General features: G+C 47.1%; 1 protein-coding gene across 2 annotated transcripts in view; it reads left to right on the top strand.

Annotated features, from left to right (window-relative positions):
* The first annotated feature begins 567 nt into the window (after window positions 1-567).
* Window positions 568-22,217, top strand: part of CARHSP1 (calcium regulated heat stable protein 1) — a 37,182-nt gene continuing 15,532 nt past the window's right edge. Inside the window, exons 1-3 of one of the 2 annotated variants that reach the window (XM_086759406.1) lie at window positions 640-660; window positions 18,750-18,842; window positions 21,458-21,650. In XM_086759406.1, coding sequence (XP_086615532.1) covers window positions 21,478-21,650 — 173 coding nt within the window. In that variant the 5' untranslated portion in view covers window positions 640-660; window positions 18,750-18,842; window positions 21,458-21,477. Of the gene's footprint in view, window positions 661-18,749; window positions 18,843-21,457; window positions 21,651-22,217 lie in introns of both variants that reach the window. The other variant, XM_086759405.1, reaches the window with a different exon arrangement.

Below are 22,217 nucleotides of genomic sequence, written 5' to 3'. Positions count from 1 at the left end.
ATATCCAGCCTACACTCTTTGTGCTTGTGCCAACCATATCTTTTAGATTAAATAGTTCCAGAAACCAGTCCAGAAGCTGGAATTGGAAATCAGGTTAGCCTTTGCGATGTGTGGAGCTGTCCTAGACTAATTCATGCCTTTCTAATAGAGATGGACAGTATTTGCCCCGTGTCAAGTACTGGCACCCATCTAATTATTTAAGAGCTGCTCAAGCCACCTCATCCTTGTTGCTCTGCAGGGACGTGTATCACCCACCTTTACTAATGAATCACATTAGCTGATGCATTTCCCCCCTACACACTCATTTCCTTGACTCAAATTGTGTAAGTAATTGCACTTTGAATACTTTAAATGAATGAAAAGTGGTATAATGATGCTATGCTATCAAGAAATCCTCTATCTTTTTCCCTGTCAGGACTGCTGAGAGGACTGCTCAGTCCCTGCAACAGCCCAGCGCTGTGTCTGAGTAAGCAGGGGACCAGCCAGTGGGAGAGCCCCGCAGCTCTGGACCGCCTCCTGCCCTCCTCCTGTGACGTGCCCCTTGCTGGCCCAAGCCAACATCGGTTGCCTTGGGGAGGGTTCCCAGCCCTCCCTCATCCCAGGAAGGAGCCGATGCCGCCCTACTCTCCGCCACCCCAAGCCAGGGACAGAAAGAGCAAGGTAGGCACGTGTGCTGAAGGTGGTTAACCAGTCATTAGTAATGGTACTGAGGGAAAGGAGAAGGAGAGGGTGACAGCTTGGAGTTTTGGGGGCAGCTGGAATCTCTCGTCTCCAGCAGCTGGTGAAAAAAAAGCAGCAGGCAAAATCACATTTCCTATCTGTGATAGCTGGGGACACACACACACACACTCACGTGGAGGGTCCCCCAAGGTGACAATCTAGTACCGAAAACCAGCCTCCTAACTGTGGACATATGTTGTCACGTATCTCTGATAGACCACGCATTTCTGTTTGGGAAGAGGAGGGAGAGAGGGGAAAGGAAGAGGCATGACTCACAAGTGCTAAACTTCTGAGAAAAGCACATCTGTAATCCCAGACCGTGAGACTGAGAAGATTGCTCCGAACAGTGCTTACTTATGTAGTGCTTTCCCTTGAAAAAATCAGTCAGTTTTGCCACACAAAAGGGAAAATATTTCCAGGAACTGATGTTTTCAGCAAGAGAAGTCATCAGTTCCGTTACTATGTATGTTCCCAAGGGGTAAGATCTTATGTGGAGCAGAAGTGGACAGAGGGGTAAGATGACCATGTGGTTGACATAGGAAGCTGATTACCTGTGACCTCTTCTACATCCTCTGCCTCCGACCAAATTGTGTGGTATAGCACATCTGTTTATTTTCCCTTGCAAAAAAGCCCTGCTAAAATCTGTTTGTGGCAGTTTTACCAGAAGTTGCACACTGCAAAACAGTGTACACTTCCATCTCCTTGTAAGTCGTACCTTTGATATGAGGATATGCTTTGGCCGGTACCTATAAGGAGAAAAGAACCGGAAGGAATCTTTTTAAAACCTTGTTCTAACATACTGTGGTTTGTTATCAGCTAGGAGAACTGTGCACAAGTGAAAGCATTGCTAAAGCTCTGGTGACTGGATGCTGGATGAAGACAGCTGTGGCTGCCCTGACATCTTTCAGGGATTCTTGTGTTCCTAGTAAAGTCTGTGACAATTAACTGGGAGTTTGTCCTCATCACTGTCCTGTACTGTCTCATCAGTTGTCTGCTGCAGTTTGTTCTACTTCAGGCCCTGCTGTCTCCAGCTGTGCAGGAGATGCGAAACACACGCGAATGATGCTACTAGGAAGCACATGCGTGGGCTTTCTCCACAGCTTGCTCCACAGCTCAGTTCCTCATCCTTCCTCATCCCAAAATGTGGGCAGCTGGTTTCACTGAGCTCTCTGTCCATACCGTCCCTTCTTTAACACCGTTTTCACTTCACTGTTGTAATTCAGTTTTTTTGAGTAGCGGGCTCGGGGCCGAGGTGGTGGTCTGTCCTTGCCCGTTACCAGGAAAGAAGCCGCCTGTGTGGGGAGGGGCGCTGTGTGTGTGCCCCCACCGAGGGAGCTGCAGGCGGAGGGGGAATCAAAGTAAAAACGCGCAGCTCTCATGTCAGTTAACGCGCACCTGAAAACGCCAACTCGCCCCTTTGTTTCCCGAGCCAGGTGTCCCCGGGCAGCCCCCGCTCACCCCCGGCGCTGGGCAGGGCGGCGGGGCGGAGCGGGGCGGAGCGGGGCGCCGGGGCTGCGGGCCCGTCCCACCGCCTTATAGCGCGGGGCGCGCCGCGGCCCCACCAGTGCCGCCCGCCAGTCCGGCTCGCCTGGCTCGGCCTTTCTGCCCGAGGTGAGCGGGGGCTCGGCCGGGGGCGGGGGGGCTCGGGCTGCCTTTGTTGCCGCTGCTGCGGTTCGTACGTGTCCCTCTCTTTACTCGGGGAGAGCCGGGGCGGGGGAGGACGGGCAGGGCCGGGCCGGGCCTTTCGCTCAGCGCCGCGGCGGCTCGGGCAGAGCTCTCCCGGGGCTGAGGCAGCTCGCACGGGAGGGGAGGGCAGCTCAGGAACTGGGGATGTGCCATTGTTACTCTCGGAATTGCTTACTTTGTGAATGACGAGAAAGACAAAGCGTGCTAAGTAAGAGCTTGCTCCCCCTAGGAAGAAAACGGCCTAACAGCACTGGTTGCTTAGAAGGATACCTCAGAACTTCTTAGAAAGTCGTGCTGGAGAGTCTGGTGCGGTGGCATGGACGGTTCGCTGTTAGGCAGCACCTCTGTTCCTTAAAACTGGGGAAAACAGCCCTTATTTCATGTTCTTTTTATATGTTGGACGTGTATGCATGTCACTTCTTGCCCCTGTAAGGAAGCCTCCGGGCTTAATTTTTAGATCTGTGCCTCTGAATATGGCTTTTAGGGATGGGATTTGAAGTTCTTTTCTGACGCTATTTTTGCTGGAACTGCAGAGCTGTTTCTGAGAAGTGTTTACAAAACCTTCTGTGGTGCCAGATTGGATTTCTTGGAGAGTCGGAGAATCTTAAGGCTGCTTTGACATGATCTTCCTGATCATTATTTTTTTGTGAGGTTGAGTGGGGCTTTTTTGACTGTTCTTAACCTTCGCTTTCTGATTATTTGTTTCCTTCTTTTGATTATTAATAACGGAAGATAGCAAGTCCTGTAAATGTAGCTGCAGAGGGCTTGCACTTTCACAAATGCAGCTTAGTATCTTGTTAAATCTAAAGAGGCTTAACTAGCATATAGTAAGGATATTTTTTTTTTAAAAGTATGTATATGCGAAGACTTCTTATGTTTACAGAAAAAAGTATGCGTGCCAAGGAAAGTGTAGGGGAAGATGTGACTGTTCTCTGGCAATGGGTGTATTTTCACATGCTAGGTGGGAGTGTAAAATGAGGGAAAACGCATTTCTTACAACTGGGCCTTTGCAGGGGCAGAGCTGAGGCTGAAGCTCATCCCACAGCCCTGTGTGCGTCATGACACCCACGTGTGACATGACCAAGCATGCAATTGTGCTGCCTCTCTGTCCCCCTGTGTCTTGTGCACCTGCTTCTGGCCACAGCTACCCTCTCCACTGCCCTGAGCTTCTGTTGCTGTGGTTTGCCCGTGGTTGTAAATATTTTAACCAGCATCATCCCCTCCTTTACTTGCATGCATGTAGGCACAGAAATATTTGCGTACAAGTAATTTGAAAGTAGCCAGATAAGGCTAGGTAGTGGTGACTTCTGTCTTCTCTTATGACTGTTGCTTTTTGGGTAGTGATGCACTTCTGGTGAATCCAGTCTTTATATACACTTAAATGCACCTTGAATATGAATGTATTTACTGCTAGTAAAGCACCCTTACAGGAAACTGCCAGACCACATTGGTATTACACTACGTGAAGTGTGGGTTTTTGGATGGAATGTGGCGTGGGGGGTTATTTCTCGGTGAGAGGACCGGCAGGCAATGGCCAACCTTGTTCTTGGTGCGCAGGCTGGCAGTGGCAGAAGTAGAGAAATCCCTCCCCTGTTCCATTTCACCGTGAGTGGGCTGTGGGGTGCAGAAGCAATTGGGACCTGCTGGTTGGGGCTCAGGTGGCTTCAGGGTGAAAGCTGTTACTGATTTCAGCTTTTCGCTTGTTTTTGTCTCAAGTTTCTGTCAGGAACCATTTCTGGATCACTGCCTGTGAGATAGACTCAGCAGGGACTGATAGTAACTGCTTGAAACTTGGAAAGGAAGACTGTTGAGGATCATCATTAGCAACATTTAATGAGATTGTAACTGTTTGAGTCTATATTGATAAATATCCTGAACGTTGGTGGCAAGAGCTGGTGGTTAATCTGCCCCTTATCTGGAAGGTTTCTGACAGAGACTAAGGAGAGGAATTGAGTTTAAAAAGTGCAAAACCCATCAACTTCTGCCTTAAAGCAGGGAAAAGGAGTGAGTTGGGGCAAGCAAGGATCATGTCCCATCCCTGGGGCTGGGAGCTGCTTTCTCCTGGAGGCCGGCAGGCAGCGGGGCTGGGAACAGCACTTTGCTCAGCGCAGGGTTGGCAATTTTTGAAGAGGAAAAAAGGAATCAAGTGGCGTGTTTGTTTTTTTTTTTTTCTGCACAACAGTTTAAAAAAATCCCCACAAACTCAAATCCTGCTTTTTGCAACAGGTTAATATGGAGAACCAAACAAAAAGAAACAGCTGAAACACTGTGTAGAGAAATGAGCGATGCAGAGCGGTGATTTGGGTTTGCATGATGTGTCACTCCCCAGTGTAGTTCAGATAAAATGAAAAATAGAAAGCATTCATCTGACTAACTGCTTTCTCTTTTCTCTTGGGGCAGGCTAGAGACAGTTCTTTTGCTTCCTTCCCTCTCAGTCCAATATTGTCTTTTCCTCATGTCCGAGGCAGCCCCCTGGACAGATCGGTAATCTTCATTTCCTCTGCCTCCCGTGCCGATTGCTGCTCATTTCCGTTCATCGCTGCCTGGTCGGATGGTCTCTGGGGGCTGCAGGGAGTAACTCAAGAGTCTGGGTGAAGCAGCTGTAGCCTTGTGCTGCTCTTTCAGTTCTGTAATTCTGTTCCTCTGGTAGTGTTCCTAGGTAGTGGTTTCAGGATTTTTCTTTGTGCCTGTTCTTTTTCATGATGTGTGTGGGAAATAACCCATGTTATCAGAAAGAGCACTGAACGAGGCAATGAATGGTATCTGTGCAGCTAGCACAGACAGTGCTGCGTACGCGGCGTTGGACTCTCCCTGTTGCAGCATTGCTTCTTGCACAGTCTCCCCTTTCTAGAATAAACAGCTGCCTCTCTGTTTTTGTAAACAGGCACAAGCGAGATCACTTCAGAGGAATATGTTGCTTTTTTTCCCCCCCCCTCAGCTGGTTGCTAAGAAAAAAAGAGACATTAAGGAACAGGAGATCCAGGGATGGGAACTGCTCTGTCATGAGGTGGGACCTCAGAGCACCATCCCTGCCTTGGTGGCAGCTGTGAGGCGCGTCTCAGAGACAAAGCAAACTGATGCTTCCTTTGCCTCTTTGTGGTGCAGAAAGACACTTACTAGCTTTCATTTCTGTCATTTTGGGGGCATGTGGAGTACAGTAAAGTGGTGCTTCTGTTGTTTACTCACCCCCAGGGAAGCTGTAAAATACCATGCAAGTCAAGTCGCATCTTCTCAGGCTTAGCCGTAGGGCTTTCGGGTAAATGGGGCGTGGGTTCTGCCCTGGGAGCCTCACCTCGTGCTAATGGACAGGGCTTCAGCAGCCTGGAAAACCCCCTCCTGCTTCAGTTAAATCGGGTTTCCTTTGAGCGGTTCCTCTGGTAGTACAATTTTTCTGACTGATTTCAGAGGTTTGCTGGTTATTTGCCATTGGTTTCAGACTGTTGTTTTTTTTTTGTTTTTTTTTTTTTTTCACTGGATCAGTTTAAAATATGGATAGATAATGAAGTAACCTAAGAAATCCTTTTTAAATAATGATTATCTTAGGGGTAATGACACTTGCATTAAGAGGTTGCTGCATTATTAATCCAGTTTGGAAACTGAATAGTAGTCTAAAGGAAATGAGCATGAAATTTTTGACCTGTTATTCACAGTGTGAGTGTTAGGATCCGCAGGCTAATCTGACACTTGCCTTGAATCCTGCATTTCTTCAGGGAGGAGCTGGAGATAGGGTGAAGGTCTCGACAGATGTTTAAACACTAGGGTGTTTCAAGGACAGCAAATGTGAATTTGGCCTTTGGGTTCTTTCTGGGCTGTTCAGGTAATAATTCTGTTTAGTGCCCCGTGACCACACATTTCACCTAGCAACAGGGTCTGGAAAGGTAAACTTGGGGTTTAGCTGCAGCCTTGCTGTGAGAGTTGATCAGATAGTGGAGCGATAAAGGCACAGAGAAAACAAAATAACCTGCAGGTAAATCCCTATGTGGCTTTCCACCGAGACCAGCGCTGCAGGGAAGGCTTTTAGTTTTCTGGAAAAAGCGAGTAAGTCTGTTGCACGACCGTGTTCCTTACCCTGATGGCTCTGTGCCCGATCTGATCACAGACCGCTTTGTGTGGGACGAAGGAAAACAGAGAACCTTGACCTGATAGTTTCTCTTGAATATTAAACCACACTGGTCCTTTGCCATGCCTCATGAGCAGCATATGACTTCGGAAGTGGCAGAGCATTAAGAGCTAAGGCCGATTCCAAGAAGGAAAGCAAAGTACGTATTCATGCTACTTTGAGTGGGAGCTTGTGAGCTAACGGGTTGAGGACTGCCCTGAAACTGGAGTGGGAGGCCAAGCTGGATCGGGCGTTGATGATGCTGCAGACACCAGCGGAGCCTGACCGGCATAATGAGCGCTCCCGCTGTAGCAGTGGGTCTCTGTCTTGCTCAGCTGCATGTAGCGTGCTGCATGTCATATCAGCAGTTGTCTGTGTCCTGTGGCGGAGGACAGACTGCCAGGTGATGTGGAGACACAACTGCCTGCTGCAATTGCAGCTTTTTGATCACTAACAGCATTAAAAAAATACATATGTTTCTGAGGATCAGCATGTGAACCTCTGCTTCCAAAAGGCTGTTTGCGCAGTTGACTATTGGGATAAGGAGTAGGGAGGTTTGTAGCCAACCTGGCACGTGGTGCTCACCTTGCCTTCCCAGTGCTGGTTTTGGGCCGGGTGAGAGGGATGATGTATTCTGCCATGGGAAGTCACGCTGCTTCCCTTCAGGCACAGCTCTGTGTCTTAAAACTTCCAGGAGCGCTGCTTTTCCCAAGCTTTCAAATTCTTTGCCACTTGCTGTTCAAGAGACTCTTCAGACAGAGAGTAGTTTGTGTCCAGGAAATAAACATTTAATCTTGCCTGTCCAGTTGGGGAGGAATTTTCTTTTTATGCTAGTGCCTGTTTAATGCTTGTTTACATTGCGCAGCCAGTCAGGTTGACCGAGGCACTCTGGTGATAGGGACAATATTGTTTTATGAGCTCCTGCCTTCTCAGTGATTATTGTTTGGTGGCTTTCTCTCTGTGATGTGATTTCAGAGGGCTGGTCAAAGGCATTTGCTTGGCTTCAGTTACGTCTGTTACTTGATTAAAGTAAACCATGGTCGTGATTGCAACTTCTTGATGTTTACTTAAAAGCATAAATGAAATTGCCAAAAAGCAATGTAAAAGAACTTCCTGTTTACAAAATTTACTCCTGTTACTGAGGTGTAAATAAATGATTTGGATTTTTTCACCCAGCTCAGCAAGGCAGTGCCTGTCTGTGCAGTGACCTGTCCAGACCAGGAGCTCTGCTGACAGCAGCCAGGAAAGGCACAATTTACTTGGCTGTGTAGATTGTGACTCTATTTCCGCCAATATTTAGGGAAAATCTAGCAATAGGGATATGAAATGTGGTGATAACCTTTTAATAGAGCCTCTTTGTGATGGAGACTGGTAGGAGGAGTTCTTAAAGGATTCAGAGTATTTCACGTGGTGAGTTGTTAATTTTACTGGTAGAGGAGAGAGTAAATAAAGTGAATGTTTGTTTTTACTTCTGCTTTATGGTGTTAGTGAAAGTGTGTCTGAAAAGTGATCTTACACGAGTCAGTTTCTGAATAAACATGCACTTTGCTTCCATGCAGAAAGGCTGTTTTTCCCTATCCCAGGAACTCTGTCAGAGTCCTAAAAATTATCGTCACCGATGTTTAGAACACAAGTTCTAGAGGAGAAAATTTATATATATCTGTGCAGCTCTCCTGTCTTCTGATTATATTATTTTTTTTAAATTTTATTTTTACTTTTCCCCAGTACCAGGTTTAGGTAAAAAAGGTCTGTCTCCCTGGGGACATGAAATGCACTGCAGTGTCTTTTACCAACAGTAGCAGGGACTTCAGGAAAAAAACTCGGTGCTGGAGCCAGGCCAGGCTGAAATCTGGCAGAGCTGCTGCACAGGCAATGCCAGCAGCATCCCAAGGTCGCGGAGTCATCATACTGCTGTCTGCACTGTCAGGTTTTCACACGCCGACTTTCCCATCCTTCCAACTCTCAGGCTTTTCATGTAGACAGATCTCTCCTGAAAATCCTCCCAGAGGAATAAAATAAGAAACAAAGGTAGTGCAGAGCTGTCTTGGCATTTATCACAGCCACACGGGGAAAAAAGTGTTTTTGCTGGACACTTGCTAGGCTGATGCAATTGGGATCTGGGATCCTGACAGAATTTATTCTTAGATATTTTACTGTGGCTGGGCTGCAGTGCTGCCTCTTCCCTGGCACAGATCCTGAGGATGGACTCTCTGGTACCCCGCCAACGTGGGGCTGTGGAGCCTGGGATCTCCTGGCCACCAAGACTAGGGTGAACCCACTGGACGTGCATGCACTTGATTTCCCAGTGCCATGCCGTGACTTGTTCTGGACTTAGGTTTGCTCCTGAGGCAGAAGTGCAAGCTTACCTGAGGTTTCTTAGATGTGTAACACCAGGTTTCATGCAAAATGTTAGTCGAGATAAAAACAACAAAGGCACTATTACACATTCCCTGCCTTCATTTTCTCACTGATCTTGAATCTCTCTTGGTTGTGGGTCTGTTCCAGGTTCGTGTCACTCCCTTTGTGCATTGTCCTAAACCCTCCTGGGAAGGACTGCACCCCAGTGCTGTGTGCATGGGGCTGCTGTGGGAAGGAGCACCCCAGCAGCTGTTTCCTCCTGGCTGCAAGTGTGACTCCTGCCAGTTTTAGGCAGGAGAGGCTGTGAGTCGCAGCTCGCAGGGTAGGGTGTTGAGCTGCCACTCTTGGATATGTGAAAACGCTTCCGCAGAGAGCCCTGTGTGAGAGGGTGCATCTCCAGCCTCGGCGTGTCCTGTGGTGTGCGCGAGGGCCTTCTGCCCAGCTGGACTGCTCGTCCTGTGCTCTGGGCGTGTGTGGCAGGCGGAAGCCCAGCTTGCTTCTATGTTTCATCCATTCCTGCCAAGACGGCCGGCTGGCTGTCAGCACCCCCTGCTTGCCTGCACCCTGCCCTTAGCACATACGGTTTTCTAGGTTTGGCTGTTTTCTTGGCTCCTTCCACCAGGCTTCATGGAGGAGCCCTGGCACTGGGTAGTGGGTCTGGTGACCCCGCTGTGCTGCTGGTGTGTGGATATGTCCCTGTGGGAGGCTGCTATCAGCTCCCAGTGAGCAAATCTGGAAAGCATTAACTTCTTAAGGTCGTGCAAGTATTAGCACATGGCCAAACAGGTAAATTGAATCAAAATAATCTTTCATAAAAGCACTCGCCATCGTTGCTGTGTTTGGTGTTTGCTCTGCTTGCATGTCCCATTCTGTTTGTGTTTGCAGTTGAAGTAAGTAACAGCTCTTTCAGGTAGTCACTGCTGTAATGCAATGCTTAGTACAGTTTTCTGTTAGACATATGCTTCTATATTCATTATATTCATTTTTAGTTTTATACCTGAAGAATATATATGCCTAAACATTTGTCTCTCTCTCTGTTGTTGTTTTTTTTTTTTTTGGTTTTTTTTTTTCCCCTCAACTGTAACAGTTGATTTTCACCTTCCCTGAAAAGCTTATGTTGCCTGTTCCCTTGCTTTGGTCTGTGTTGCCTTTTGAGCATCAACACAGTAGACATAAATAACAGCAACAGCATCTGTGGTTCTGGACAGCTCTGTCCTGTTCCGTACGCTTCCAGCACATCACTGGAGCCACGACGCTCAAAACCACAGCGTGCTAAACAGTTTTGTTGATGTGTAAGTAGGCACGAAATCCAGCCTCGCACACGTGCCTGTGCTGGCGCTGCGGTTTTGCAGGCAGTGAAACACAGTATGACTCCTTTTGTCGTTTAACTGGCTCTGAACGCAGAGAGTGGATGTGCTGAGCGAGAAAGACTAGTTTGTGCACACATGGTAATCGGAGAGAGCAGTGAAACTCCCTGTAGGTCCATTTTCTCATTAATGGGCTAAGAACAATGCATCGCCTAGAGTAGACTTGCTGGACTGTTGGTATTGTAAGCCATTTTTGAGACTAAAAAATCATATTTTTTTTTTCTTATAAGTCTAAAATGTCTTATCAGTGATGTTTTCCAAACTGGAAAAGAGGCCAAGCAGATGTGCTGGAGGATTTGTATAATGCGTGGTTTCCAAAGGGTTCAGGGTGTTTACTGAAGTGGCTGCTGTTGCTGAAGCAGCTCTGCAGGCTGTGAGCTGTGGGTGTGTGCTTTGGCTGTATTACTGTTCACGCGATCACAGGTTTAATTACACCATATAGGGACTACCTGCTTGTCAGTGCCATAGACCACACAGATCCATCTTAAGCAGCAGCTCACAGTGGGGGTAGCTGTGCTGTCAAGACTGAGCTGAGGAGAGATCCAACGAGACTGAAGGTAAAATGGCAACATTTTCTGTTTTGCAAGTAGTTTGGTTGTGTATGTTTATGTCGCCTCTGTTTTGCAAGGAGTTTGGTTACGTAAGAGAAAAACAGATTTGTGCAATGTCTATATTTATGTAGTGCTTGTCCTGTAGATTTTAGTTAAACAAACTAAGACAATTTCAGCTTGAGAGTAAAGAAGTAACCATTAATTTTACAGTGTTGATGAAGCACTTACCTCCTAGTGGAGTGTGAGTGTGACTTCTGCTTGTGAGCGGTGTTCGTGAATGCAGAGCGTGAAGATCCGTCACCTCAGTCTCCTTCTCACCAAGCAGAATGGAACTTCTTGCAGGGAGGTTTTTTGGTCTTGGGACAGGCACCTTGGCAGTGGGTGTGCTGTGTTCCTTTTGCTGCTGCAGGGCAGAGACGTCGGCCTCGGGAGGGATGTGCCGGGAAGGGCTCGGCAATAACAAAGCCTTGCCGCAGTCGAGATGCAGGCTGAGGAGGCACAGCACAGCTGCCCACTGGCAGAGGAAAGCGAGGGAGCGTCACCTCCTTCTATTAAGCTGGTTTGCAAGAAGTCTGTTTTCAGGTCTCATTCCTCTCCAGGGGTATGATCCATACTGGAGTAAGACTAAACCTGGGTTTGAGCAGGGAACCAAAGCTGTCAGCCTGATGAACCTCTGTGGCTCAGTCAGGGTTTTGTATCCAAAAGTATGGACACGGCTGGTCTCACCATACCGCTGTGAAGGACGTTGCTGTCCCTGCTTTAGAGCTGGGGAAATAAGTACACCGAGGGAGGTCTCAGGGTCACAAGCAGAAGCTTGCGTGCAGCATGGTGAGATAATATGGCAAATTGAGTTGAGAAATATGGTAGAAGGAAGAAGGAAAAAACAGAAATGCAATTGTTAAATGGGCCAGTGATCTACAAGCATATATATATGAACTTTCTCCATTAAGATTTACATCTGTCATGCCATCTCCCGTCTTACGTGTGTGTGTGTAAAAATGTTTCCTTATGTTTGATTTTAATGGAATGTGCATTTCTACACCTCTGAGTGCTCTGTCAATTAGCATGGACTGAATATGCGTTTCATCGAACCGTCTTCGTCGGAGTGACGAAGGCAGTTGCTAACCTTTCATGCAGGTGGAATTAAGTTTTAAAACTTTGCTGTGGTAGCAAAACGTATTGTCGGTGCAGTTGTGCTGCCGCAGCCTAGGAAGTAGGATGCAGGTAGGAAACTGTGGGACAGGACAGGAGGAGGTTTAATGGAAAGCAAGAGCATTTTTTTGTTGCTAAACAGAAAGTGAGAATTCTCTTCAGTCTTGTGCCAGATACAGAGGATTTTCTGTTTCCTCAAGTGTTTCAGTAAATTGTATATCTGTTGGTTATTAACTGATATTGGTGCAAGTTGCTAATGACATCTCAATCATAAACCTCTTGTTTAGTTGAGTTCTGAGAGATCTAATTGAAATATACTCAGGTTATTAGACTAGGATGCTTTAAAATATGTGTAAGAGCTGTCAGACAGTGAGCCTGGGAGGTGGCCTGTGCATTGGGACGGCCAGAAAATGGGGCCAGGCCTGGGGTGTGTGGACGCCTCATGGTACTGGTGTGAGGATCAAGTTATTTGAGTGGTTTCTGAGTCTGTACCCTGCCATCTGCCTCTTAGCTGTAGTGCTGGCAGATGAAATATCCTCAGAGAACTATTTTTTTTCCTTTGCCAATACTTGTATGTCTCATTGATTTCCATGGTTATAGATCTTTATAATGTGAACTGTTTTCTCTTATTGAAAATGCTGCTTAGGGAGGAAACACAGCGAACTAATTCTTCTGAGTAACACTCAAGCCACAGAAATATTTCAGGGAGTTTCAGTAGCCTTAAAAGGCTCAGAGTTGCATATGAACAAACTTACCCGTAATCATGGCTGAAGTTTTGTGATGTGAGAGAAGGCTGAGAAAGGGAGCACTTTTCAAAAGTGCCTAGGGATTTACATTTGTGTAACTATTGTTTATAATAGTATGACACTGCATAAGTCAATTTGCCTTGTAGATGAGCCCTAACTTGCTTAGACACAAGACACAGGAGATATTTCTCATGTTGTGGTATAAATATTTTCTGCCAAAATGAAGTAAATCCTGGAATAAATTCACATGGGATGTGCTGGCATGGAAATAATGGCAGAGGGAGAGCTTCAGACTTGCAAAAGCACTGAGGGAAGAGCTGAGTTGTGGAGTTCAAGAGTGAGGGACAGCTTGTTCCCTCTTCAGCCATGTATTGTATTTCATCTGGGAAGTATGTAAGCCTACTGTGATTGAGTCTGTTTAGCAAGAATAGGATAAGATGCACTAAATGTTGCCTCTGCTATCCAAGAACAGTTCCCAGCCTTGGCTAATGGAGGCGTGGGGAGGGGAGCAGGAGTCTGGAGGGATCCGGACAATGGTTCTGTGCTAGAGACCATAAAACATTGAATAGATAATACTGGTTTCTGGCCAAAACCAGCTGACTTGTTGATAAGCTAAATCTTCAGAAATATTTGATACTGGTAGGGTTTATTGTCTAAGAAAGAGTAATGGCAGCCATGTGAGTGACAAATCAGGGGGGTGATTTTAGAAATACTAATATGTGTTTTAAAAAGGCATAAGGTTTTTCTTTTGTAATCAGAATTTTAAAAGGTGGTGAGGGGGACACACACACCAGAAAGCAGCTTGTAGTTCTTCTTGCTCTCTATCCCTTTTGTGTCACTTCTGGTGGGAAATTTAAGGTTTGATTTACGAATAAGCCTGCACCCCTTCCCTGTGTGCTCCTCTGAGCTCATGCTTCTTTCCTGTTTGGTCCCTTGCATATTTGGCCCTTTCCTTTTCTTACCTTATTTGCTATGCTCTGTTTTTGATCTCGCTGTCCTTTCTTAATGTATCTCTAAAAAGGGCTATTCCTTACTGTCCACTAAAAGATTCCCCTCCCCGCCAATGGTTAAGCTGTGGGACTACTTGCCACAGGATACTGTATGCGCTAAAAGTTTGTATGAGCTCAGGAACGGCCTGAAAAATCAGAGAGGTTACTAAATACCCCTGTGCAACCCTTAGTTTGGCATTTATTTAAACGATACATCTAGGATGCTGGAAGGGTGCTAAGAGTAAGCACCACAGTGTACTGACACTTAACTCTGACCTAGGCAGCCACATCTGGCTACCAGCGTCAGACTGAGTAAAGTCGTCCTGATTTTCCCCCATCTCACTGCCAATGTCCTTTTGTGGTCTCCTTTCACAATTCGCTGTCCCTTTATTACAGCCCATCCGTGACACATGAAGACTAACTTATATCTGGGGAAACCAGCACTTGCCAGTGGAGGTGACGTGTTGTCTGCTTGGCTCTAGGGGAAGAGTGCTCGGAGCAGGGCTTTGGGAGTTGGCGTGTGTGCTTCTGTGTATTTCTGTGTGGTTCTGGCAGTATGGGTGTTGCTGGCAGCGATTTTGCCAGCAGCTGGGCAGTGCTGCGACAGTGTCACAGTGCTGCTGCAGAAACAACCAGGTTTGTAGACTGGCAGTTCATGCAGAAAGCAATTGGCAGACTGAATGCAAGGCAAGATGCTGGGTGTCACACCCCAGGCTTGTGCTGGCTAAGTGTCATGATCTTGCTGGTTCAGGAGTGATGATTCATAATCTGTCTGCAGCCATGGCTTGGACTGGCTCAGCTCTGGGCCGCTAGCTGCCCGGCAGCACGTGGATGGGTGGAACAGCTCGTCTCCACTGTGGTGGCTCCCACCTGGTGCCACCATATTTGATTGGTGAGAGGCTGCTGTGTCCTGCCCAGGTGCAGGCAGTGCGAGGGCTGATGTGCAGGTCTGTCTCCCAGACTTAGTTCCAGCATGGTGCTCTGTAACCTGTGGATTTGCCTGAACAAGGAAATGAAGCTGTACGCACAACCTTTAGATGTACTGTGGGCTTACATTTCAGGTAAGATTATATCTCCACTGTGTGGTGTGGCTTGGTGCTGGAGGTGCCTGCGCTCACCCCACAGCAGTGGGTTTTGGTGCACGGGACAGGCTAACACTGTGCAGATGGCTGCTGTGATGCACAGCACAGCTCGAGTCTGTTCCAGCCTTAGCCTTGGCAATCCTGTGGGCCCACTCTTCGCAGTACTGCAGACTTTTCGCCCCACTGATAAGGCAGGGTTTCCTAGAGCTGCTGTGACAGCACTTTTCCCTTGCTGTTTCCATGGCCTCCTCATACTGTTCCCATGGCCTTGTACCCGCAGCCGTGATAGCGTGAGCATGGCGAGCGCTCATGAGAATCCTCCCTCTTCCTGCGGTCCCTGCCTTGTTGTGGACTTTTTCGTTTGTAGTAGAGGTAACCAAAGCAAAGTGACCAGCGTTGTGGGTGATCATAATTTAAATACTTGATGACATTAGCCAATAATACGTGTGCAGAGGAACTTAACTCGCGGGGCAACACTTGCACCTGATCAGCATGCACTGATTATCACCATCATCTTCATCCTTACATGGGAAGAGCTCCCAGAAGAGGATGCTTGCCTGGGACCTGTTGTTGCTTGTCCAGGCTGGTCGTGAGCTGAGGAGAGTTTTCAGTCTGTTTTAATCTGTTCTTTAAAAAATTAGGTACCCGAGATATTGTAAGCAGACTGAAGTCTTGGACTTGTGCTGTGGAGAGTGTGAGAGGAGGCATGCTGGTCTCGGGACAGGTCTGTGCCGTTCCGAGCTCGGCGACTGCTGCCCAGCATCGTCCTGAGGAAGTTCCCTTACTGCTGGGTGCTGTTGTGTTCTGCTCCCACTGAATTACGTTTTGACAAGATGTAGGATGAAATATGATGGTTCTCCTATTAGTGTGCACACTCTCCATTTAGGCAAATCCCAGTGAGCACTATTTCACCTGTGGTGAAATCACCAACACGCTACAGCTGGGTATGGCCTCCTCTGGTTGCTTCAAGTGAAGAACCCAGGCTAACTTGCTCTTGGGAGCAAGAAGTTTATGCAGCATCAATCATGGCAAATACTTGATTTCCAGCAAGAGAGGATCTTGATTCCTCTGTATTTTTGATAGAGTGAGCCACAGAGCATCACCGTCTGTCCTTCAGTATAACCATGAATCAGTTGTAACATACACCTAATCTAACTGTCCACTCTCTTCTTTAACCTAAATGCATTTTTTTAAGCGCGTCTGGCAGTTTACATGAACAGTGGAAAATGCTGGACTGTAAGAACTCCTCATCTTTGTCAATGTATTTTACAGGCTGCTGATGACTTAGTTCCCCTCCCACTCCGTTCGGTGGTCTCTGCAGGGCTGGCTTGTGCTGTTTGAGCAGCATCGCTTTCAGACGGCAAACTGCTTGCTAGAGGGGTGAAAGGGCTGCCATAGTGTTTGGGGAAAAGGTGTTCGCTGCTGAGACTGCTTGGAAGTAGCTGTTGCTGTTTAAACTCAACCCTGTTTCAATCTAAGTTAATTTGTATGCAGAGACAAGCGGTAGGAATTTTCCTTGTTGTATTTTGCCTACCTTATAATTAGGCTTTTATTGGACACGGGGCTGGTTGGGCAATGTCCCGGTCTCCATTCATTGCCAAATCACTGCAGTACATGGGCACTCCTCTGCAGCCTCGCGGTGTGTAATGTTTTCAGCGTAATCTTTTGTGGTGACGCATCACATGCATGTTGCAACTCCTCCGAGTTTCAGTGTTGATTGAAATACCAGTATTAACTGTGGAAAGTTAGTCATGCAGACTAAGCTGGAAGAGGAAGCTTTTTGAACCAGCTGTTTCATAATTGCGTGTGTTTCGTAAGTGCTTCACTCCGTGACGCAGGAGGAGTGCTGTGACGCTCTGCGGCACCGGGATCTTTACGTGCAGTGGGGTCTGAGTGCTAGAAAGTGCTTTGGAAAACAACTGCAGGTGTGAGCAGTGCTGCGGCCTGGTCCTCAGGGTGAGTGGGTGCTCAGGTGCCTTGGGGAGGTGCCAGGAAGCTGGAGCTGCTTTAGAAGAACTGGAGGGACCCTTGAGAGCCAAGCACCCTCAAGTTGTCTCCTCGATCAGGGCAAGGTAGTCCAAGGAGCAGAGGGTGCCTTCACTCTTTCAGTAGATGAGAGCAAGGGACGCACTGTTGGGAAAGGGCACTCTGGAACAGGATCAGTCTCTGTAGCGCTCACTGTATGCCACTGAGCTGTGGTTCTTCTCTTGCTGGGAAGAGCTTGTAGCTGTCAGGAGAAGGGCAGGCAAAGCTCAAGGTTTTATCTGCATGGCGTCCTTAAAGAAGGAAAGAAATGCAGCTGTGTAAAATAAATTTGGAAACCAGGACACTTAAAAGTGAGTCACTTAAAATAAGTTCCTGACGTTTCTAAATCCAAGAAGAGCCCAGAAAACAATTTTTCCAGGCATGTGTGGCCAGTGCTGTCCTGTTCATAGACCTTCTGAAAGCAGTTCCTCTAGACAGTGTCACTTCCCGGCCGAGGACAGAAAGAGCTTTTCCTCTGTGCTGGAGCAGTGAAGCATGCAGAGCACCGCTTCCTGGGGATGAGCTCTGTGCTCTGCGCCCGCGGGAGGTGTTGCAGCGTGCGCGGTGTGAAAAAGAAACCGTTTGTAGACAGATTTCCTGGAGTCTGTCACCCTGCTCTATCCATTTTTACTTTTTTTCCAGGCATTTACTTTAAAAGTGAAACTAGATTTCTGTTGTAGTGTTGTGCTCGTCAGAATGGATAACTTCCCCCAAGCTGCTGTTTTTAGGGTATTTTTAGAGGTATGTGGTAGGCTTAAAGAAGAATAGAAAAAGAATGTGTAGCTATACAGAGAAATGATGGTGGCACTTGCATACCCCTAACCTTAATTACTTCAATAGATTATTTTGGTAGTATTTTATGGAGAATTTCAGAAACTTCTCCAGCATGTATTACACTCTGCTTTCTAGGTCACCTGTTACAGGTGGCATTTTGGGGTCTCTTTGTGTACACATAGGCAAATTGCTCTGAAAAAGTATGGCAAAAATTATTTTTGCTCTGAAATGTTAAATTAATCTTTGTTTCCATGATGCTTCTGTGATTTATTTTGTTTATATTTTAGTTTGATGCATGCCTACAGTCTAAAAAAAAAATTAAAAATCATGTTTGTGCAAGATAAATGATGCATGTTCAAATATGGGCAGATTTAAGGGTAAGGCAGCACGTGGTTGGAGTTTGCGGAAGAGCCTGAAAATACCACCTCCTTGCGTCACGCTACATTCACTCTGTAAACACCCAAAGGCATGTGTTTTGCTGGCTCAAGCAGAAGAGAGATACTGTCTGTATTGTCCTTCATCTCTGTCAAAGCCGGAATCTCATGCTGCTGGGCTTTTTTTTGTAGCTATGAATTGCTGCTGTGATGCAACGGCTGTCTTTACGAGGGGCAGCAAGCAGGATGCTTGTGGGAGCATGGGGTGCTCTGCTCTTTTAGTGCTGTCTGGGGTTCGTGTGGTGCCTTCCTCTCCACAGGAGAGTGGTGGCTGGACTAGGGGGACAGAGGAGAAACAGGGTGGGAGGTGGTGGGCTGGTGAAAGATGTCAGTGAGTAGGTCTGTTCAGCGAGTCACAAAGAGGGGAGGGTATTCAGGGCTGCTGAGGAGGGGCTGGGAGGCAGCTGTTGTAGTCCCGAGGGTGATTCTTGATTTGCAGAAGATCAGTTCAGAACCCCGGATAACATCTGAAAAGAATCTTTGAAGACTGCCAGTAACAGCATTTGGAAGGCAGAACTTGTGCAAGGAGGAAGTCTGGGAGCGCTGAGGGCGTGGGATTTTGGTTTGAGTGTTTGCTGTGGGCTTCCAGCGTAAACGCTGCCCAGCCTCGGCGTGCCTCCGGCTGCACGTACGAGTGGGGATGGCGTTTCTGCTCCGTCAAGAGTGCTGCCAGTGAAAATGAGTTCATCCTGTATGAACAATGTCAGTACAGTGGCCGCACCAGAACAAACTGAAATAGCTAAACTCCAACTTTGTCTTTAAAAAGGTTCAGATAAAGTGATCTTCTGCCCTGAGCAAGCTGAGCGGAGGTTCGCAGGAGGCAGGAGCTGCTGTCATCCCACCGTATGCAGTGCACACGGTAAGACTTGGTAATTCAGCGTCCGATCCTTTTCACTGCATCCGATTTTTACGATTGTAGGAGAAGCCGAGGAGACGAATGGTCATGGCAGTGCCCCTGCACGTGCAGTGATACAACATATGTGCCCATGTTGTCTGTTACTGAGCTCTGGCATAGCCACAGGCTTCCGATTGCTCTTGTTTGTGTCCCCTCCCCTTCTGAGCTGTAGCGGGTGTGAATTTGAGCGTAGCTGCTCGTGGCAGCCTCCAGCTGTCTGCTTCTGTGTGTCAGCTCTCACCAAGCTCTGATCACGTTTTAGAACTTGTGTAGTAGAAATTATGAGAGTCGAGGCCGTTCGTCTACTTTGGCTGTGGGCAGAGAACAAAAAGGGTACTTGTACAGTGAAATGGTGCTGAATGTTCTACATCACTGTTTTGTGTTTACAGAGCAGAGGGCACAAAAATAACACAAATAGGAACAATAACGTATGTTAGCACACTTCTAACTCCATTTAGCCTCTTTGTAAATATTTTTGAGATTAATCTGTGTCTTAAAGAAGGGGAGGGAAAATTCTTCTGCCTGCCTGTCCTTTTTTGAGGAAGGGGCAATAGTTTCTGGCTGGCCCTGGTGTATTGCTGTGGATGGATGGATAGCTGTGCATTTTGCTTGTCACCTGTAACCAACTGGTTTATATTTAGATTAGACGAGAAAGTGTGTGATTCAGAAAGCTGCATTTTCACTCGTGCAAAGGCCAGGCTGTGTGTGCTGAGTTATCAGAATGAGGTTTTAATTGTTTGCTCTTATTTCTCCTGTGACTTACAGTCCTGCCATGTCAGACATGCATTCCTTGAAACATGCATCTCTCTTGAAAGCAGGGCACCCAAAAAAGAGGCCTTTTGAAATCCAAGGAGAATTCCTCAGTACCGTCTAGCACAGCAGGCCTCTTTGGAGGAAGTTTGAAAAATCCCGTCCCTTTGCTCTTACCACCTTGGTCTCAGCTGAACACTGTGCTGTGACACTGGGCAGGGCATTAGCTCATGAGTGGCAAACACCATCCACATTTGGCACGCCGTCCGTGAAGCTGTGGTTTTGTTTTCAGCTGAGTTGTTGCTCTTGAGAACAGTGTGGAAAGCTCAAGCTGGTTACATGAGGGAACATGACTCTCCACTTCTACCTTCTCTGCACCCTGAGCATTTAAACACAAAAGCTTTTGTTCCCTGGTGACTTCATTCTTAAGAGGCCTTTTTAATTTTAGTCCTTAGTTTCGGGAAGAAATAATGGGAATTTGTCATTAGCAAGAAGGCTGCATCTCTCAAATGTCATCTGAAGGATCCACTCCATAATTCATGGGTTGGGGAGTGTGGGTGTCAAAAGGAAGGTGCATAATGGATGTGAGAGATTTCAGTGCTATGAAACTATTGGTCTTAAGGCAGCTTTTCTTGCCTTCGTGATATTTTCTTGACCCGGATCGCCACAGTTTTTGCTAACTCATCCAGATATCCAGATATTTTTAGATTTTTTAGATTTCCTTTCCACCTAAGAGTGTGGTGGGTTATTGGTTATTTTTTGTACAGCTTGTTCCCCTTTCGGTGTCGACGGGGACTTGCACAGTAATACCAAACAAGTGCTGATTGGTTTATCTTCTTTCTGTCACTGCTGCACCTGTAAGCTGTGCCTTTGTGTATGTAGAAGTGCTGCTGTTCCTTATCAGTCCTTCTCTTTTCCATGGATTCTGTGAGTTTTGCTTGTTGTGTGATGAGATGCGCGTTGCAGTCGGTGTGCTGAGAAAGGGGCCTTCTCCCTCCTCTTCTGTAGGATGTGAATAAGAGCAAATCTGACTTCAGCTGCTGGGAGTCTGAATGCAAATATGGACTACTGGCTTCCTAATTGCTGGAAGATTGTCACAGACCCAGACCTGCCCAAGGGGACTGCTGCATCTGCCAGATCACTGTAGGCTGGAGAGGTCACCTCCTTATCGTCATCCACTGCCTCCCAGCTTTGTCTGTGTTCCCGTCCTTGGCAGAGAAAACTAATGGAAGTGTATTAAGGAGCACTTGTATGATTTTTCTCCTTGCAGTCAAGCTGAAGGTGCTATGAGCTCTAACAGCTCTGCTAATAGCTGAGCAGCAGCAACAAAGTTAGCATCAGTGATTGCACAGCAAAACTAACCTCCAGCAGTGGAGGTGCAGACTTTATTTCAGCATTTCTTCTTCTAGTGTTTTTCTTGTAACGTGTGTTTGTGTGCAGGTGCAGGAGGCTGCTCTCTGCTGTCAGTGGCCAAACCCCATCTGTCTGGAAGCCGCATAGGGGCACACTGATACCAACGTTGGGGCCGAGCTCTGCTTCAGGAGCCGTTGCCTGTGACTGAGGCAGGAGTAAGCAAATATGCCTTAGCTGTGGAGTAATCTGTTTTCGGTGGAGCTTCCTAGTACAGCTTACAAAAGCTGTGAGATTTAAAAATAAATAAGCTTAAAAAATGAACTCACTGACATAGAGCAGGAGCGTTTAGTGCAACTGTGTCTGTATGTACGTCTGCAGGAAGTGAGTCATATTATTACAAAATCATCAGCTGAAGAATTTGTGACTTTTATGACAATTCCCACTTTGGGCTAAGTCAGATCTCTTCCTCTCTCTAGGTTTTTCTCAGGCATCAGGAATGTCTTCTGAGCCCACTTCATCCGCCTCACAGGAGTCCGCTGCCTCACCGCCATCACCCAGTTCTCTCCATCTGCCTGAAAGCCGCAGGGTGAGAGATCGCTCCCCGTCACCCATGAGAGGCTACCTCGTCCCCAGTCCGCCGCCCACCCGACGGACCAGGACATTTTCAGCGTGAGTACTGGGAAACCTGCGTCTCACAGACGTAACCAAATGATTGTGTTTGGACAGAATGATCAGACCCCTGCTGAGGTGAAGGGAGTCGGAGGGGATGGTTGTATCTGGAAGATGCTTTGGTATTTTACTGTTACCTCTTCTCCAATAAATTCTGATGCCACTAGACTTTTAGTCCGAATTGCATGTAGATTATCAGTGCTCTGTTTGCGCAAAGGATGTTCAAAGTCTCTTCCACTATTTAAGACCAGAGTTTTACATGGAGGGGGAAAAATACACTGAGGTTTTTCAAAACAGCGTTTTTTGTCTGAAGCTTTGCTTCACTTCAGACACTGGGTTGTGGCTCCTAGGACCAGTTCCTGTTGGTGTTTCTTCATCAGCTTCACCTGCTCCTTTGACACGATCTCTCTTCTCAGTACCACTGAAGCACTGGATCAGACCTCACTGGAGGTTTTAGTTCTTTCACACCTGATGCCTGTGCTACCACCAGCCAGGTTATATTTTAAGGATGGTCCATGACGCCATCGCTTTTCAGAGGGCTTGTTTCCTTTTCCTATTCAGCTTTCA

This window comes from Chlamydotis macqueenii, chromosome 15 (assembly GCF_036417535.1).
Source record: "Chlamydotis macqueenii isolate bChlMac1 chromosome 15, bChlMac1.mat, whole genome shotgun sequence".
Lineage (NCBI taxonomy): Eukaryota > Metazoa > Chordata > Aves > Otidiformes > Otididae > Chlamydotis > Chlamydotis macqueenii.
The sequence above is the reverse complement of the archived record's forward strand: the minus strand, read 5'-3'. Positions and strand labels throughout refer to the sequence as shown.